Raw genomic sequence first — 14,817 nt, forward strand, 5'->3', positions numbered from 1 at the left:
TATTACCAAGCAACATCAAGCAAGCAAACTCATTTTAAAATAAAAGACATTTTAGAAGGGGTAAGAAAACTACTGCAGTATGACCAATACCTAGGAGACCCAGGCAATAGAACAGGAAACCTAAACCAGAAGATACAAATAGAATTCAGGTAGGACAGATTTTGAAGATTATCAGCCAAAAAAGGGAAGAAGATCGCTCCCCTCTTTGTCACCATCCCATTCCCCATTTCATTTCAAATCTTACCTTGGAAGGTAAGATTTTGAAATCTTTTGAAATCTTAGATTTTGTACTTCAGTCATTTCACTTTGTTTTGAAATCCTTGCCCCATTTTTCTCCTTCCCATTTAATGTTTTGTCTCTAATCTAACTAACCCTCTCACTGTTACTAGGTCTCACTTTTTCTTATGATAGTGATAATGGACACCATAAAATAGTTCAGGATGAATATAATTCCCTCCTTCCCATCTATTATTCAACCTGTATCCTAGTCCCACTCTAAAGTCCTTGTATTTGTCTGTACAATCTACGACACAAGTTCTCTCTGTTTTGGGCAGAAGACATGATTTGCCTTGCATTTCAGCTTTTACAGATGTCTTCCTCCCTGTCACTTCAGCAAGTGCACACACGCTGCTATCAACCTATTATTCATTACTTTGAAAACACAGAATTTACTAAATCTTCCATTCCCTTTTCAGGAAAGAAGCTGGAAAAAACCCTTTGCTTTCTCTGGGCTCTTCAGTAACATACTACAGGCAGACCAAAAATCAGTAGGCTGGCAGAATGAGTAATGGGCCAACCAGCCCATCCCTGACTGGCATGCACCTGTAGCAGGTGAACTCTCACACAGGCATTTTATACTCAGTGATTTCATTGCAGTTGCACTTGATGTCACTCCTGCTCACATCAAAGTAGCCAAGAGCTATAAAGTAAGAAGGGAGCAAGGAGCACAATGTTATCACTTACAGTAGAACAATGCTACTAAAGGACAGAGAACAGACAACTAAATATGATGGGACTGTACTGGAGTGGGTGGAAATCTTTGCCCAATTATTATAATTGAAAACAGCTCCAAAAGCAGGATGCAGCTCTGGAGTTTCAGCATGAGAGGTCAACTGCTTAGAAAAATTAAAAACCAGTCCAAAAACATAATTGCAATTAACCTCATGGAGAAGAGACTCAACAAACAGAAGTAGAATACGTAAAAGAAATTCTAGAGGACAGGTGTGTCCACACTGGAGTGAGACAAAGGCCCTTCTGTAAACCACAGAGACTAGGACTGTCATTGCTTACTTCTCCTGTGAAGGAGCATCTTTCTGAAAACGCTGTACTGGCCACTTTACACAGAAGAAAAAGCAATCACTTGTCCTGAGAGTCCCTAGGTTATATGTCTACATGAGTGACAGCAATTTTATTCTGACATTCCTGATGGACGAAGACAAAAACGTTTTATAAAAGCATACCTCTTCAGTATAGGAGAAAAGATACTTCAAAAAATTAACTTTTTTGTCGCAAATTATGATTTCTTCAAATGGCAGAGTTTCTCAATTATAGGTAAAACACAAAAAACAAACAAAACTTTTTTGGTGATGTTGTGAGAAATAGAGTGTCCAGGAAAACACGTTGTAGGAAGAGTGCACTTTCTGTGGATTTTCAGGAACAGAAAGTAAGAAAAGCAGTACATCTTAAATGGTACACTATGAAAAATAAGAATTCAGTATGCACGCATCTCCAAATAGTTTCTGCAAATAGTCTGAAGAATAATTTAAGGAGAATTATAGTAAATTTGTTAGTATAAGGAAAATAAAAAGAAAACATACTGCCATTCAGTAATTCTTATGGAGCCAGAAAAAAAAGATGAACTTATCAGAAAGAGTTAAAAATATTTTTAGTTTCCAAGCTGTTCATATTACTAACAGCAAAATAGATTTATATCTATATAATAATTAGAAATGTACAGAACATTAAAACAGAAGTAAAATTTCTTCCAGTTTTTTTAATTTGTACCACATTTTTGTACAAGTCTCCAAAATAAAGAATATGATTACAGAGACTAGAAGGTGAGAAAAGAAAGTATTCATAAGGGAACCAGAGATACATGCTCAGATGAAATCTGAAAGCAGTTATGAATGTCAATTAACTGGAGAGATACCAGGAGGATATTCTATATGGCAGCTGAACACAGAAAATTCTTATACCAACAGTGGAAAGACTGTTGAGGAAGAGAGTGGAGTCATATGTGGATAGCAGAGACAAGAAGAGAAAGATGCAACTTGTGAGACATGGCTAGAAAAAACATATGGCTCCTGAAATAAGTGAGAGTACAGCAGAACCATCTCAAACCCGCTTCTTGTAAATAGGAGGTGGGCAGAAGTATTTTACACTTGCTGTGAATAGACAGAACCTTTTAGTTACTAAGGCAGTCAATAACCAGAACGTAACCAAAGATTTGAACTGGTGTGGTCTTGAGGCAGTAGTGGAAATTAGCACCACTAAAAACATTTGCAAATATAAGATGAAAAAGAAGAATGAAGGCCAAGGATAACATAACATGAATGCATTATGAAAACAAATGCGAGGGAAAGAAATGGGTTTATATTTTCTAACAGTTTTCACATCAAATTACTTGAAAAAAAATCAGAAAGAATTTCATATGTTTACTTTTCAAAACAGGCTGTTGGTGCAAAAGCAGTTTTAGCCTTCATATACAGGTAGACAAATGGTAGATAAGACTAAGGACAGAGATAAATTGTGAAGTGGACAACAAATGAGAAATCAAAAATAGTCTTATGAGTGTCCATGGAATAAAATGGTATTAGTAAATAATGGTTTGGATACACAAGTGAAATGATGACACAAGGAAACAGAAATGTTTGCACAGTTAGGCTACAGTCCTGAAAGCGGGACTATTATGTCTCTGTCCGTATTGGTTCAAATAAAATATAGCGAACAACAAGGAGAAAAAAAGCAGGCCTTTATTAGCGAGAACATTAACTGCATGAAGGAAAGCAATTTCCACAATATAGCTAATGCAAAAACTATACTGGAAATAATAAAGGGGAAAATTGGAGCTACAGCAAGTCACAGGAGAGTACTTAAAAGAGGATGCCCTTTAGCAAATAGGGGAAATATCAAGGAAGCAAGTTGTTGGCAGCAGCAGTAATATAAAGAAGTAGGGTGTTGAGTTGGTAAGAAAGAGAAGGAAAGAAAATACTTAAAAAAAACCATTGAAACAAGAAAAACATGGAAAAATGTACAGGGTACCAAAAAGGATAAGAAAGTTAAAAATATTATGGAAATAAGATGGAAAAGATCACATGGCTATAGAAGATTACTACAGATTAAACAGTTGCTATGAAATTCTTTGTACCTGGTATGGGAAAGGAGTAGAAAGGCAAATTAGATAAGTGATAAAGGGAAATAAAGGGCATTAGTAGTATGGAATAGGGAGTGAGGATTTACCAGTACCTTTGGAAATGAGGGAAGAGTAGAAATTAGATATTGCAGCCCGGAGGGCATCCCTGTAGAATACCTGATGAGATATATAAATAAGAGTGTACTCACTTGAGAATCATAGTCATGGTTTCTTTTCTGTCTTTCCCTTGGAAAGGTAGAGTACCAGTGAGCATTTCAAACTGTATAGAGTAAAACTTTCATCAATTACATTACCTGAACAAAATCTAATTTTTGACAAAACTACTTAGCATCTTAACCTTCCAAAATTCATGCATGTTAACGACCAAGTGTAGGCAAAACAACTTCTCATTGTACAGACTTAAATTACTATAAACATCTAGCAGCCTCTGCCATCTTTAAAGCTGCAAAATGTTTTCCTATATTAAAACCTTGCTTTGCATGCTTTCATCTGAACAGTTTAGACTATATTTTTCTGTGCTTCTTTTCTGCCTAACCAGAAACCAGTTGGAAAACTTGAACTATACAACTGTATTTCAGTTTTCAAATTGGTGGCAATAGAGAAAAAGATTACCCTTTCAAAAGTTAGTGACAATTTCTCTTCATGCAGAGATATATAAAAAGGTCAATTTTTTAAAAAAATTGGCATGTACATAGCCTTTAATGGAAAAAGAAAAAGGGTTAGTTGATGGACAGACATGCACGATGAAAAGTGATTACCGTATGCATACGGTGGAAATAAAGTCTGACAGAACACACAAGATGCACAGTACACGCATGCACATTCTACAGTGCCTGGTAGCCGGCAACGGATGCTTAAAATACTGATCTGTTCTGAAAGTGACCGAGTAAAAATAGATAAATATAAAGACACTTCTGCTGGGCTGCAGTATAGAGTGGAGATGCCAGAGCTAACTCAGGTACTGGAAGCAGTTTGGCAGCGGTCATGGCAGCCAAAACTCTGTTGAGGCAGGAATTCTTATTTTTGGTTTAAGAATTGCAAAACAATTTAATTTAAAAACATTTTCATGAAATAGTGTGGCATACATTTAAAGCCATCAAAATTAAAATAATTATAAAGGTACAGTCTGATGAACTGTGGTCACCCTGCAGCTGAGGTATCTTGTATTCCTGATTTTTCCCATATGACCCAAGCACTCAGTCTAAGCACTAGAAATGTGCACGGATAACTTGAGCAAATAATAAGCAACTCTAGTATTTTTAGATCTAAAATAAAAGCATGAAGTTGCACTAATGGCATTCTTTAAAAAGTCTTTCTATGGAAGTTAATTATTAAATTTCTTACTATTCTATATTCGGAGAATACGACCTGCCAACTCTGCACTACTACTAGATACTTTGGTTTTGTACTCTAATTATTATTTTTAAAAAATTTAATATAATACCATTATGAAAAAATGCTACTTTTACCTTTAATAGTTCTTACCACAGTTGTCAAAAAGATGTGCTGAATCGAGGTCTAAACCAAAACTATTAAGAAGTAATTCAGTACTTTTGTTTGTAGTTTAGAATGAAGTGCTTCATAAGGTACACTTACCAAAAAAATATTTTTCTTAAAAAGGTAAATTTGTGGTGCTGCTTGTTTCTCTTATGTTTGCTTACTCAAAATTCTGTAGATTAGCAACAAAGTTTCTTTAGCAAGCTCGAATTTGTCACAAGCATACCCACTAAAATCCAGACAAAACTAAGTGTTTCTTGTACAAACAACTCAGCATATATGTTTTGTCCTCCTCCCCAAAACACCATAGTCCAATACATAAGGCCAATAGTACTTTAAGGATAACTCTCAACATTGGTTTTACCTAATTACCATTTTTAATTTCAGCAGAAAAGCACTTCAATAAATACCTAATGCTTCTGAAAACTTTAAAATGATGTTTCTAAATGTCTGGCATCCCTTAAAACATTCACTGTTTTAAAGGGCAAACAGGAATATACCTCTCAAGGATGGTTTAAATATACTTAATATGTAACACTAGTAGAAAAGAGGCCAAATGATTTATCAAGGTATCTTTCCAGTCTCCATTTCTATGCTATAACTTCTGTTCAATCTCAGATAATGTGTACAACCACTTGAATTCTTCTCAATCAGAGACTGCATTTATGAATGACTTAAGAGTGGATATGTACAGATTGTCTACAAAAACTAGCATGTGAACTAGAGATGCATGTTTACATGTATTTCATATACTAATTTAGAGAATTTTTTTCAAGGCCATATTTTCAAATTCAAAACAGAAGCAAAAGTATTTTAAATGCAGAGCACAGACCGTGGAAGTTACACCAGTCACATCCAATATCTTGCAGCAGTTTTTCATTTTAACATATGTACTTTATAAGCAGAAAATTATGTTTTCCAATTCTATAAACTAAAGCTGAAAGTTTTAAAATGTGTTATCAACAACAACTAGCCTGCAACTACACTGTAATTATTTAATTGATGCCCAAGCTTCATTTTGACATATGGGCGGCTCAAAGCTAACAGCAATGCTAAAATGTGTTCTCACTGATAAAATGTGTAGTTGTGAGGGTGTGTGTGTGCGCGTTTGTCTGGAGAAAATTTAGTTATCAGGTGCTACTTTTACATAGTCAATTTTCAGATCACAACAGCATTCTAAATGATTAAAAGGTGACAGGATGGCTTATTTTCAGATACAAGAGTCCTCATACTACAAAGCCCACACACTGGCTGTACTGTTACAGTTATATAGATACTATATAAGCAGTAAGGAACAAAAACATTTCCTTTCAAAAAATACAATTATTAAATCTTACTGTCAAAAACACAAAGATAAATATTAGAAGGCATTCAGCATTCCTAAAATACCAGACATGATCTATTCTTCTTTTTCAAATCTGTATTTGCTATGCAAATTACTTCCCCTGACCCTGCAACTTAACAAGTTAGCTCTTTGCAGAAACATCATAAGGATGGTCCTGCTGACAACTGTACCTCGTACCAGCTCTGTGTCATTTAGATTATTTTGAGATGTGCAGGCAACAGCTGCCATTATTCCCCTAACTTGTAATTACACTGGAGAATGTAATCAGAAAACTATAGTTTAGTTTTTTTTCACTTGAAAGTAAATTGAATTTTAAAATTTGGATCTAGATTTCTCCCCCACCTTGAAAAAAAACCAACACACAGTATTTTTCCCCTGTATACTTATGTATTCTTGTTAGTCTCTGTAATGTTCAGCTACAACAGATATGTAATATTTTGCTCAAACAAAAACAAAAGGGTAGTATATTATTGATGCTGAAATGGGACCTAGCTCATGTTCTTGATCCAAACTCTGCAGTGCTGTTAATTAGTTTCACATGATTTGGATTTTTTTTGGTAGTTAGAATTCATTTAAAGCTCACCTTACAATTTAATATTTGATTTGTTTCAGCAAATCTCGCTCAGCACAGTTTTGGTATCATTTACATTTACCAGAAACCTACCATTAAAACACCAAAAGACCACCAATCTGCACTCTGTGTATGGCCTCGTCGATTAACAACTTCTGGTGCCATATATTCCACTGTCCCACAAAAAGAGTAGGCTTTTTTTTCATGATCAATTGACTCTTTGCTTAAGCCAAAATCTGGAAGGGGGAAAAAAAAAAAGGTTTGAAATACTGTCTATCTATTTATATGTGTGTGTTTATGTATGTATGTATATATATATATGTGTGTGTATATATATACACACACACACATATATCATTCATGCTCAATACTCTTACCACAATGTGAAATGCAATGCTTTTACCATTCATGTATACAGCCAAGTGTACACACGTAAATTAGATTTCCCCAAAATGATTAGACCCATAGCATCAGCTTTATGTTTAAAACAGATGTCATACTCAAATGTTAACATATTTCATTTATTCAACATTAAATAACACTATCTACTCCACAAAATTACTTACTACTTAAAATTACTGATTTTACCATATTTCTCTGAAAAAGAAAATTCAGAGATTTTTATTATGAACAGAAAAGATCCAGTTGTTGCAATTTCCCTTTATTCACCTGTCAATTTGATATGTCCTTCTTCATCAAGCAGTATGCTAAAAAACAAAGGAATAAAATAAGCTAATTTGAATATCTAAACCATTGTTTTGGAAAAGGCACTGATAAACTTTAAGAATAAAAAAGAACAGAATACACAAAGACATGTAAAAGTGAACATGCATGGAAATGAAACATTAGGAGGATATAATTTGAATGTACATGTTTTGTTTTCCTTTGATTCCTTCATATTAAACAATATAAAACAGAATCAGCATATCAGATTTTTGTTAAATTATTTGCTTATATTCAGTGTGGCAGGCAGTAGCTTTTATCTTGAACTTTCATTTTTAGCCACCTGCAGCATATGTCATTATCAGAATACTGCATTGTTAAAAATATAAATATATTTTTACTTATCTTATACTGAGCAAGAAAACTGTAACAGTTAATACAACATATGTTTGCATACATATAAATTGTATATTCATTTGTATTCAGGGTTTCAAAAGGGTGTTGACCTCCAAATAAATATCATCACGTAATGGATACTATCATGTTGTTTGTATCAAAGCATAGGACACGAGGTCCTATACTTAAAGCAGGCCTTATGCTTCCATCTATATGTGCAACCACAAAAAAAGTCACACTTCTCTCAGACACCAGCTATCCTTAATGATCACTGAACGTAATGACAATTCAAAGCATTCAAAATGCAGGACTATGACAGCACCTACACTGCAGTCTTAGCAGGTACTTTGGCTTCTCCTGTGCGAGCTGCATTTCTTCTGTGATAAGACCCAGACACTTGTCCATTACCCGTGCCCTTTCCTTTTCCTCCTTCCAGTTTCCATAGCGGGAAACTTAGCCCCACAGTACAGATACGGCCTCTGAGAGTTACTATCATCTCATCTATAACTTGCAGAAAATTTCAGCCTTTGAAAAGATGTTGAATCAGATGCATGCAAGGCCTAAAATCAAGGTTTTGATAGGTATGGACATATACAAATTTAAAAAAAATGTGTCTGAGGCATGAGCTATTTAGTCTTTTGACAATTACTATTTCATCTTTCTCCTTATTAAAGTAGATGTTAGCAAAATTACTGAAGTCCTCTTGCTTTGCTTAAATTTTTTTTTTAATTTGGTAAGCTTGTTATCCTCACTTCATAATTACCTAATAGAACACTTTCAAGGTTTAAAGGTAGCTCATTTCCCTGTTTGTCTGTAAGTAGTCAAGGAAGATAGCATATATCTGACAATACTGTCATAGACAACACAGAATATTAAGTATTATATACCTCAAGAGATGCTCCAATTATGTTTGGGACATGAGACAAGAAAAGAAATGAGAAAAAAGATTTTCCCCCCTCAGATTTGGTGCAACTCCCACCCAACCCCTAAATATCTCCAAACTGCCCGCTTGAGTATGAATCTTGCCCCTTCCTGTCAGAGAGCACTAAACATTTTTAAGTTTGTGTCTGTCTTTTACTGGAGATGCGCAAAAGCTATACTAATGGAAGCTCCATGTAAGTCAGCTTCTCTGATTTTTCTTACTCATGCTTGCCCTTTCCAGCAATACTTTACATGAGACAGTTATCCCACACAGACTTTTAAGGTTCTCCATACAGGCATAATAGAGAATTGGGATCACCAAAGACATTGAGATTGCAGAATAACTACAGATTTCCTGACAGTAAGGCAGGGTACATTAACTATCTGATTAAGCACAACTGAGGAGATGCACACATTGTATTTTCACTTAAGACACCTCTCCAGGTAAACAGTAATGCTACAGCCTACATAGAAACTTCAGCATTTCATATCTGAGAGGTCCAAATGTTCCAGATAGTACCACTGAGAAAAAACATTTTCTTTACATCTTGTAAAACCTGAGAAAACTGATGAAGGAAGGAAAGAGGAGACAGAATTCAGTCATTTGAAAGGGGCAGGGATGACTAAACTATTGAGAGGTAACACTACACTGGAATTGTAGCTTCAAGCTTGTTCTAAGTTTTCTGTGTAATTACTTCATTGTCAATATTTTAAATAAAGCAGGTGACTTACTGTTTTCCTATTTTACTTTGAACTACAAACTCCTTTCTGCTCTTACTGCAGTGTATTTTAAAATCCAGCTTTGGAAAAAATGTTTATAGTTAAGCTTTCAAATGCAGAAATACAAAACTCAGCTGTAACCTTGCACCATGCATTTGTTCTTACTTTATCTTTAGTCCAAAAATTCTACAATAATGCCCAAACCAAAAACCTAAAAAGAACCCTCCCCAAAACAAACAAAACACCCCATATCCTTCTCTACTCTGCACTCTGGAACACTTGGAAAGAGAAAGGTATACATTTTTCAGTATACTCTTAAAGCCACAGTAACGGGAATGTAGTATTTGGCACATCACTCTCAAACTAGATGCTCATTTTCTAGCGCAAATGAAATCCAGTCCTTTAAATTAAAGAACAAGCTTTTTCCTCCCCTGTTCACCTTACAAAGTAACTTCTCTAAGTTTAACAGCTGGAAAGAGAAGCACATAAGCAGAACTGCTATGAAAAACAAATTAATACATTGCATTTGCTGCAGCTGATTCTTACTTTTCTGGTTTCAGGTCCCTGTATATTATTCCAAGACTATGTAGATGGTCTAAAGCAAGTGCTAATTCCGCCAAGTAAAATTTAACATCATCTTCTGTGAACATCACCTGAAAAAGCAAAATGATATATTTAAAATGTAAAACTTGTAAAGTTCACATCACTAACTGAATGAGTGGTTTTGCAGAATGTGTCTTCATAATAACCACAGTCATACTGATAAAAAAATTAAAAATTCAAATTGCTTGCTTAGACAAATTAGTATTTTATTATCAAAACGATTTTACAGCACGTGCTTGAAAAACAATTTCTGAAACCAGTATCATCTCATACTATTCTTTCTGCACACCTGAGGTTATTTGTTTCTGGTTGTTCAAGAGAAAAACAGGAACGCTGTAGCAGCACTAAAAAATTTTGGGAATCATTTAAACAATGCGACTACCTCTTTACTGGACGTGAACATTTGATCTCCATCCGGTAAGAGGGCCAAAGAACTCCAAATGCCTGAATTTCTTCTATTAAATCAGAGAGGCAAGGACAGCATACACACCTTAATTTTGAGGAGACTGCCTCTAAGTACTAGCAGAAAGAAATTAAACTGACAGCAAAAATCCCAAGATGTAGCCCAAGATGTAACTGCAGAAGAGGTGGATCACAGAGTGAACTGACGCAATGGCGCTATGTAAAAGCACAGGTAAGATCTCAGGTAGCAGTCCTACACCTTCTGCTGGGAAGATAAACTCATCACTGCCTACATTCTGTGCAATGAGTCCACTATCCCAATATATCAACAAATGTTGCGATCCACTGAAAGAGAAAACATTCAACTGTTCCAAGAATTAAGGGAAAAACATTGCCACGTGATCTGCCACATGATACGGTACGTGATGCCAAGGATTAAGAACAGAAAATATCACACATCTTCACCTTAGTAGTTTAGAAAGTGATATCAAAGCTTGTACAAAAGGTACTTGCTGATGCTGCTTCCACAAGAGCACCAATATTTAGTACAGGCATGTACAAGAAGGGAAACAGATTTAAGATTAAAAAGCTCAAATAACATAAGATCCCATGAGGATGGTAATAAACATTATGTGGAATTCATCTCACCTAAGCTTAAACATCTGCAGCGTAGACATCTACCTTTGAATTAATCACTTCCCCTTTTACAGTCAATGGCAAAAAAGCAAGAACTTTTAGGCTACAATTCGTCTGATCTATTTTAAGATCATATGAATTGACCTATATTAGGATGACACGAACTGTATCCAACATGCCCATTTCACTCCCATCAGTTATAAATAATTAGCTTAGATGCAGGTACCTATGATGAATATTTCTTATTTAAGTTTTATAAGACTTTATTAAGTTGAGTGGCTCAAGATGAAAGAGTCATCAGCAGGGAAGTGACATACTTTTTTTCTTAAAATCCATGACTCTTTCCTGCTTCCCAAGAATCATGGATTTTAAGAAAAAAATCTCAAATTTTCAGTACAAATAACATTCTACTCATCTGCGGCAAAACCCGCTAATTCTGCTAGATTTTGTAATAGCTTAAAAAGGACAGCTTCCCTGAACTAAATGTGATAATTTGTGTGGTCATCAAAGCAATGGGATGATATATCTATACATTAAGTGCATTGCGTTCTTCTCTCTCCTTAATTACTACATACTTCCATATTGGTGACCCAATTGTCCTGCATGTTCTGTAGTGGGGAAGATGGAAGGGAGCTACAATTACAAGTTTGGGCTACCAAGTATACATTGGATACATTTATACCTTGATCCTAGAGTCATATTTGTTCAAAATTTCTGCATATGAGTGACAGCAGAATAAAATAAAATTCTGTTTTATGGAGTTAGCATTTGTCTAAGGAGTTAAGATTAGTTGCAGACAATCCAACTTTTCACAGCCATTATTTCACATATCTACACAGACCTATCACCAGCATGACAGACAAAATCATTGGGTTTGGAAAGTTACCAAAATAAATGGAATACAACTCATATTCATTTATATTTCTAAATAACAATTTTGTGCTTACGTACTAATCATACAAATCTACCTGACATTAAATTATGGATATGAAAAGCATATACAAACTACTTAATTTAAATCCAACAGATTTATATAAATATATATTCTGAGATGTATTTAAATACGGTAGCAGTAGCAGAAGAAAAACTATGCCAGATGTAAAACAATATGGAAAGAGTGCTTGCCTAAGCTTTTTCAGAAACCATGTAAATTACAACAGCGTTCTAACAAAGTGAATACTTTGTGTAAAAAAAATATATATATAAAAAGATTTTCAAAAACTTTATTCAATGAAAACCAAATTAAAAAAGTAAACTCTCCTAATATAGGCAGCTTATAGTCAAATTTTTATCAAAATTGTTTAAATAGAAGAAAGTTTACCTCTTTGGATAACCGTGTAAACAAGTCTCCTCCCCTGAGAAAATCCAAAATAAGATATAGCTTCCCTTCTGTTTGAAAAGCTGAAAAGATCAACAAAAAAAATTAAACACCATCTAATTTTACCTACCTATTTTTACAGAAGAATAATATGTCAAAACAATTTACCCTTGTTTTCATTATCAAAATTAATTATTATTCTTTTTCTTTCCTGGAATTAAAAAATTAAGTAACTTTTTTTTTTTTATCATGAAGCAAATAAGTTTTGTACTATGTGAAAGTAAAGTAAAGCACCAATGGAATTCATAAAAAAAAAAAAAGAACAATTAGTCAGCATTTCATTCCAAATTTTGGTCGTAAAAAGCGTAGACTTAAAAGGGCAAAAACTAACTAATCTATTTTAATACTTCTGGAAACTCAACTTGATAAGGAGATCTAGATAGTGTGCAATAGAGAGAAAATTAAACAGTGAAGGCTACATTATATGAGCCACCTCAGACAGGGACAGATCTGAAGTCTAAACTGTAGAAAAACTGGATCTCAAAGGAAAAGCATGAATTCAAAAAGTGAATTTCTGCTTGAACATGCTGTGATGCTATTCTTACAAACAAGAACTTTATGTTGATACAAGAAAAAACGTTCTCTCTCTTTTTTGGTTTACTTTCTGCATGACACATTAAGAATAATTTCATTTTTTTCCCCCAATGATGAAATTTTTATGGTTGCCAATACCACTGAAATTAAAAGTCATGTTCCCAACTTCGATGCAATTGGAAGTAATGCAATTGTATATGTTGTCGTCTAAGAGTAATTTAAGGATAAGAAATCATTTTAAAAATAAGTGAAAGATATATACAGAAAACACCACATTTTAGAACAAAATGGCTAGACATAAATAGATAAGCGTCCTTTTAACAGAGCAAAAAGCTACAGACTCAATCCTACAAAGACTTACCTCTAAGCGTTAAGATAGCCGTGCGCATGTATTGCAAGGGAATTACTACCTAGCAAGCCTTTGCAGGATCAGTATTTAGACAGCGCACTAATTGCTATGATTCTCTGAACCACTAAGCAAGTGTCAGGCACTATCTTGACAAGGACACTTTATGAAGATATAAAATTGCATCTTCTTGCAACTCACCATAATGTAACTTGACAATAAAAGGATGATTAACTTCTACTAGGATATCACGTTCCATTTTTGTTCGAACTCGATCTCGAACTACAACAGAATAGAGTAAAAAACAAAACAAAAAATAAATCACACTACAAATCAGTATTTCTCCTACGTTTTCCGATATACTTCACACTGCATACTGTGGTATTACAACTGTCTGTAGGTCACTATACTTTACACAGAAGGGATATGAGACTTCAGAGAATTTATTTCACAGTACAGTTTTCCAATAAATCCCTTTATGCATTTCAGTTTGCTCTGGTTTCTGTGACTGGGAAAATCTGACACTGGTAAATAAATTTAACAAAAGCATAAGAAGCATAACAAACTAAGTATAAAGCAGGCAGAGGTAATTGCTTAAACAGTATAAAAAGACGGCCACACCAAAAAAAGTAGGGAAGATTAAAGTTATAAACAAATTTATTACAGAGGTATAATTATACTATCACAAAGGTGCTTGTATTGGTGCTCATTCAAATAACTTACACTATTAAGACATAAGTGCCTTCACAATCTGAATGAAAAAGTTTTACTTTCTTTACTATGATCTTACAATATACCTAATGTACTCTGTTCTTCAGACAACCTTTTTATTTTAAAAGAAAGTTTACTGATGGAGTGAAGATGTACATGGAGGAATATATCAGAGTAGGACATCAGAAGCAGTTAATGCTCAAGCTGTCTGTGCTGTCCCACTGCGATGGCTCAGAACCGGATGCGTGTCTCCTCCCAAGCCATTCTACATTGAACTAACTGAGGATCACAAGCAGATGCACCTGCTACAGGGCTTGGCCATCCACAAAGACCGGTGGGCAGCCAGGCACAGTACCTGCACCAGCTACCTGGGTATCTTCCCTGCCATTCTCCCCAGTCTGTGCTTGGCTCCCCTCTGAAGCTCCACATAGCCCAGGACACAGGCAAAATTCACAGCTCTGACAGATGACAGCTGGCAAAGTTTGCTACAGTGGTTTAAGATGTTGCATTTCTCTTCCTTTCCCTTGCTCACCAGCTTGTCACCACCCCCTTCCCAAGCGTTACAACTTTCTGAAGTAAATAAACACTTGCAGTGGGGCTGCAGGGGTGCTTTGTGTGGGAGAGGGCCGTGAGCTGCCACGTGCCTGTCATGGCAGCTCTGAAACGGATGGAAACAACCCACGGCATGCCAAAGCTTCAACCAGCCACTGGAGCACATGGC

At 35.1% G+C, this 14,817-nt stretch overlaps 1 protein-coding gene across 4 annotated transcripts in view; it reads right to left on the bottom strand.

Moving 5' to 3' along the window:
* RPS6KA3 (ribosomal protein S6 kinase A3) overlaps nt 1-14,817 on the bottom strand; it is an 81,670-nt gene that overhangs the window by 22,674 nt on the left and 44,179 nt on the right. For all 4 annotated transcript variants that reach the window (XM_067297162.1, XM_067297172.1, XM_067297166.1 and 1 more), the window contains 6 exons: nt 13,587-13,667; nt 12,449-12,528; nt 10,033-10,139; nt 7,456-7,493; nt 6,880-7,022; nt 3,562-3,632 (listed from right to left, as the gene is read on the bottom strand). In XM_067297162.1, the coding sequence (XP_067153263.1) occupies nt 3,562-3,632; nt 6,880-7,022; nt 7,456-7,493; nt 10,033-10,139; nt 12,449-12,528; nt 13,587-13,667 (520 nt within the window). The remainder of the gene's footprint in view (nt 1-3,561; nt 3,633-6,879; nt 7,023-7,455; nt 7,494-10,032; nt 10,140-12,448; nt 12,529-13,586; nt 13,668-14,817) is intronic.

Source organism: Apteryx mantelli, chromosome 1, assembly GCF_036417845.1.
Source record: "Apteryx mantelli isolate bAptMan1 chromosome 1, bAptMan1.hap1, whole genome shotgun sequence".
Classification (NCBI taxonomy): domain Eukaryota; kingdom Metazoa; phylum Chordata; class Aves; order Apterygiformes; family Apterygidae; genus Apteryx; species Apteryx mantelli.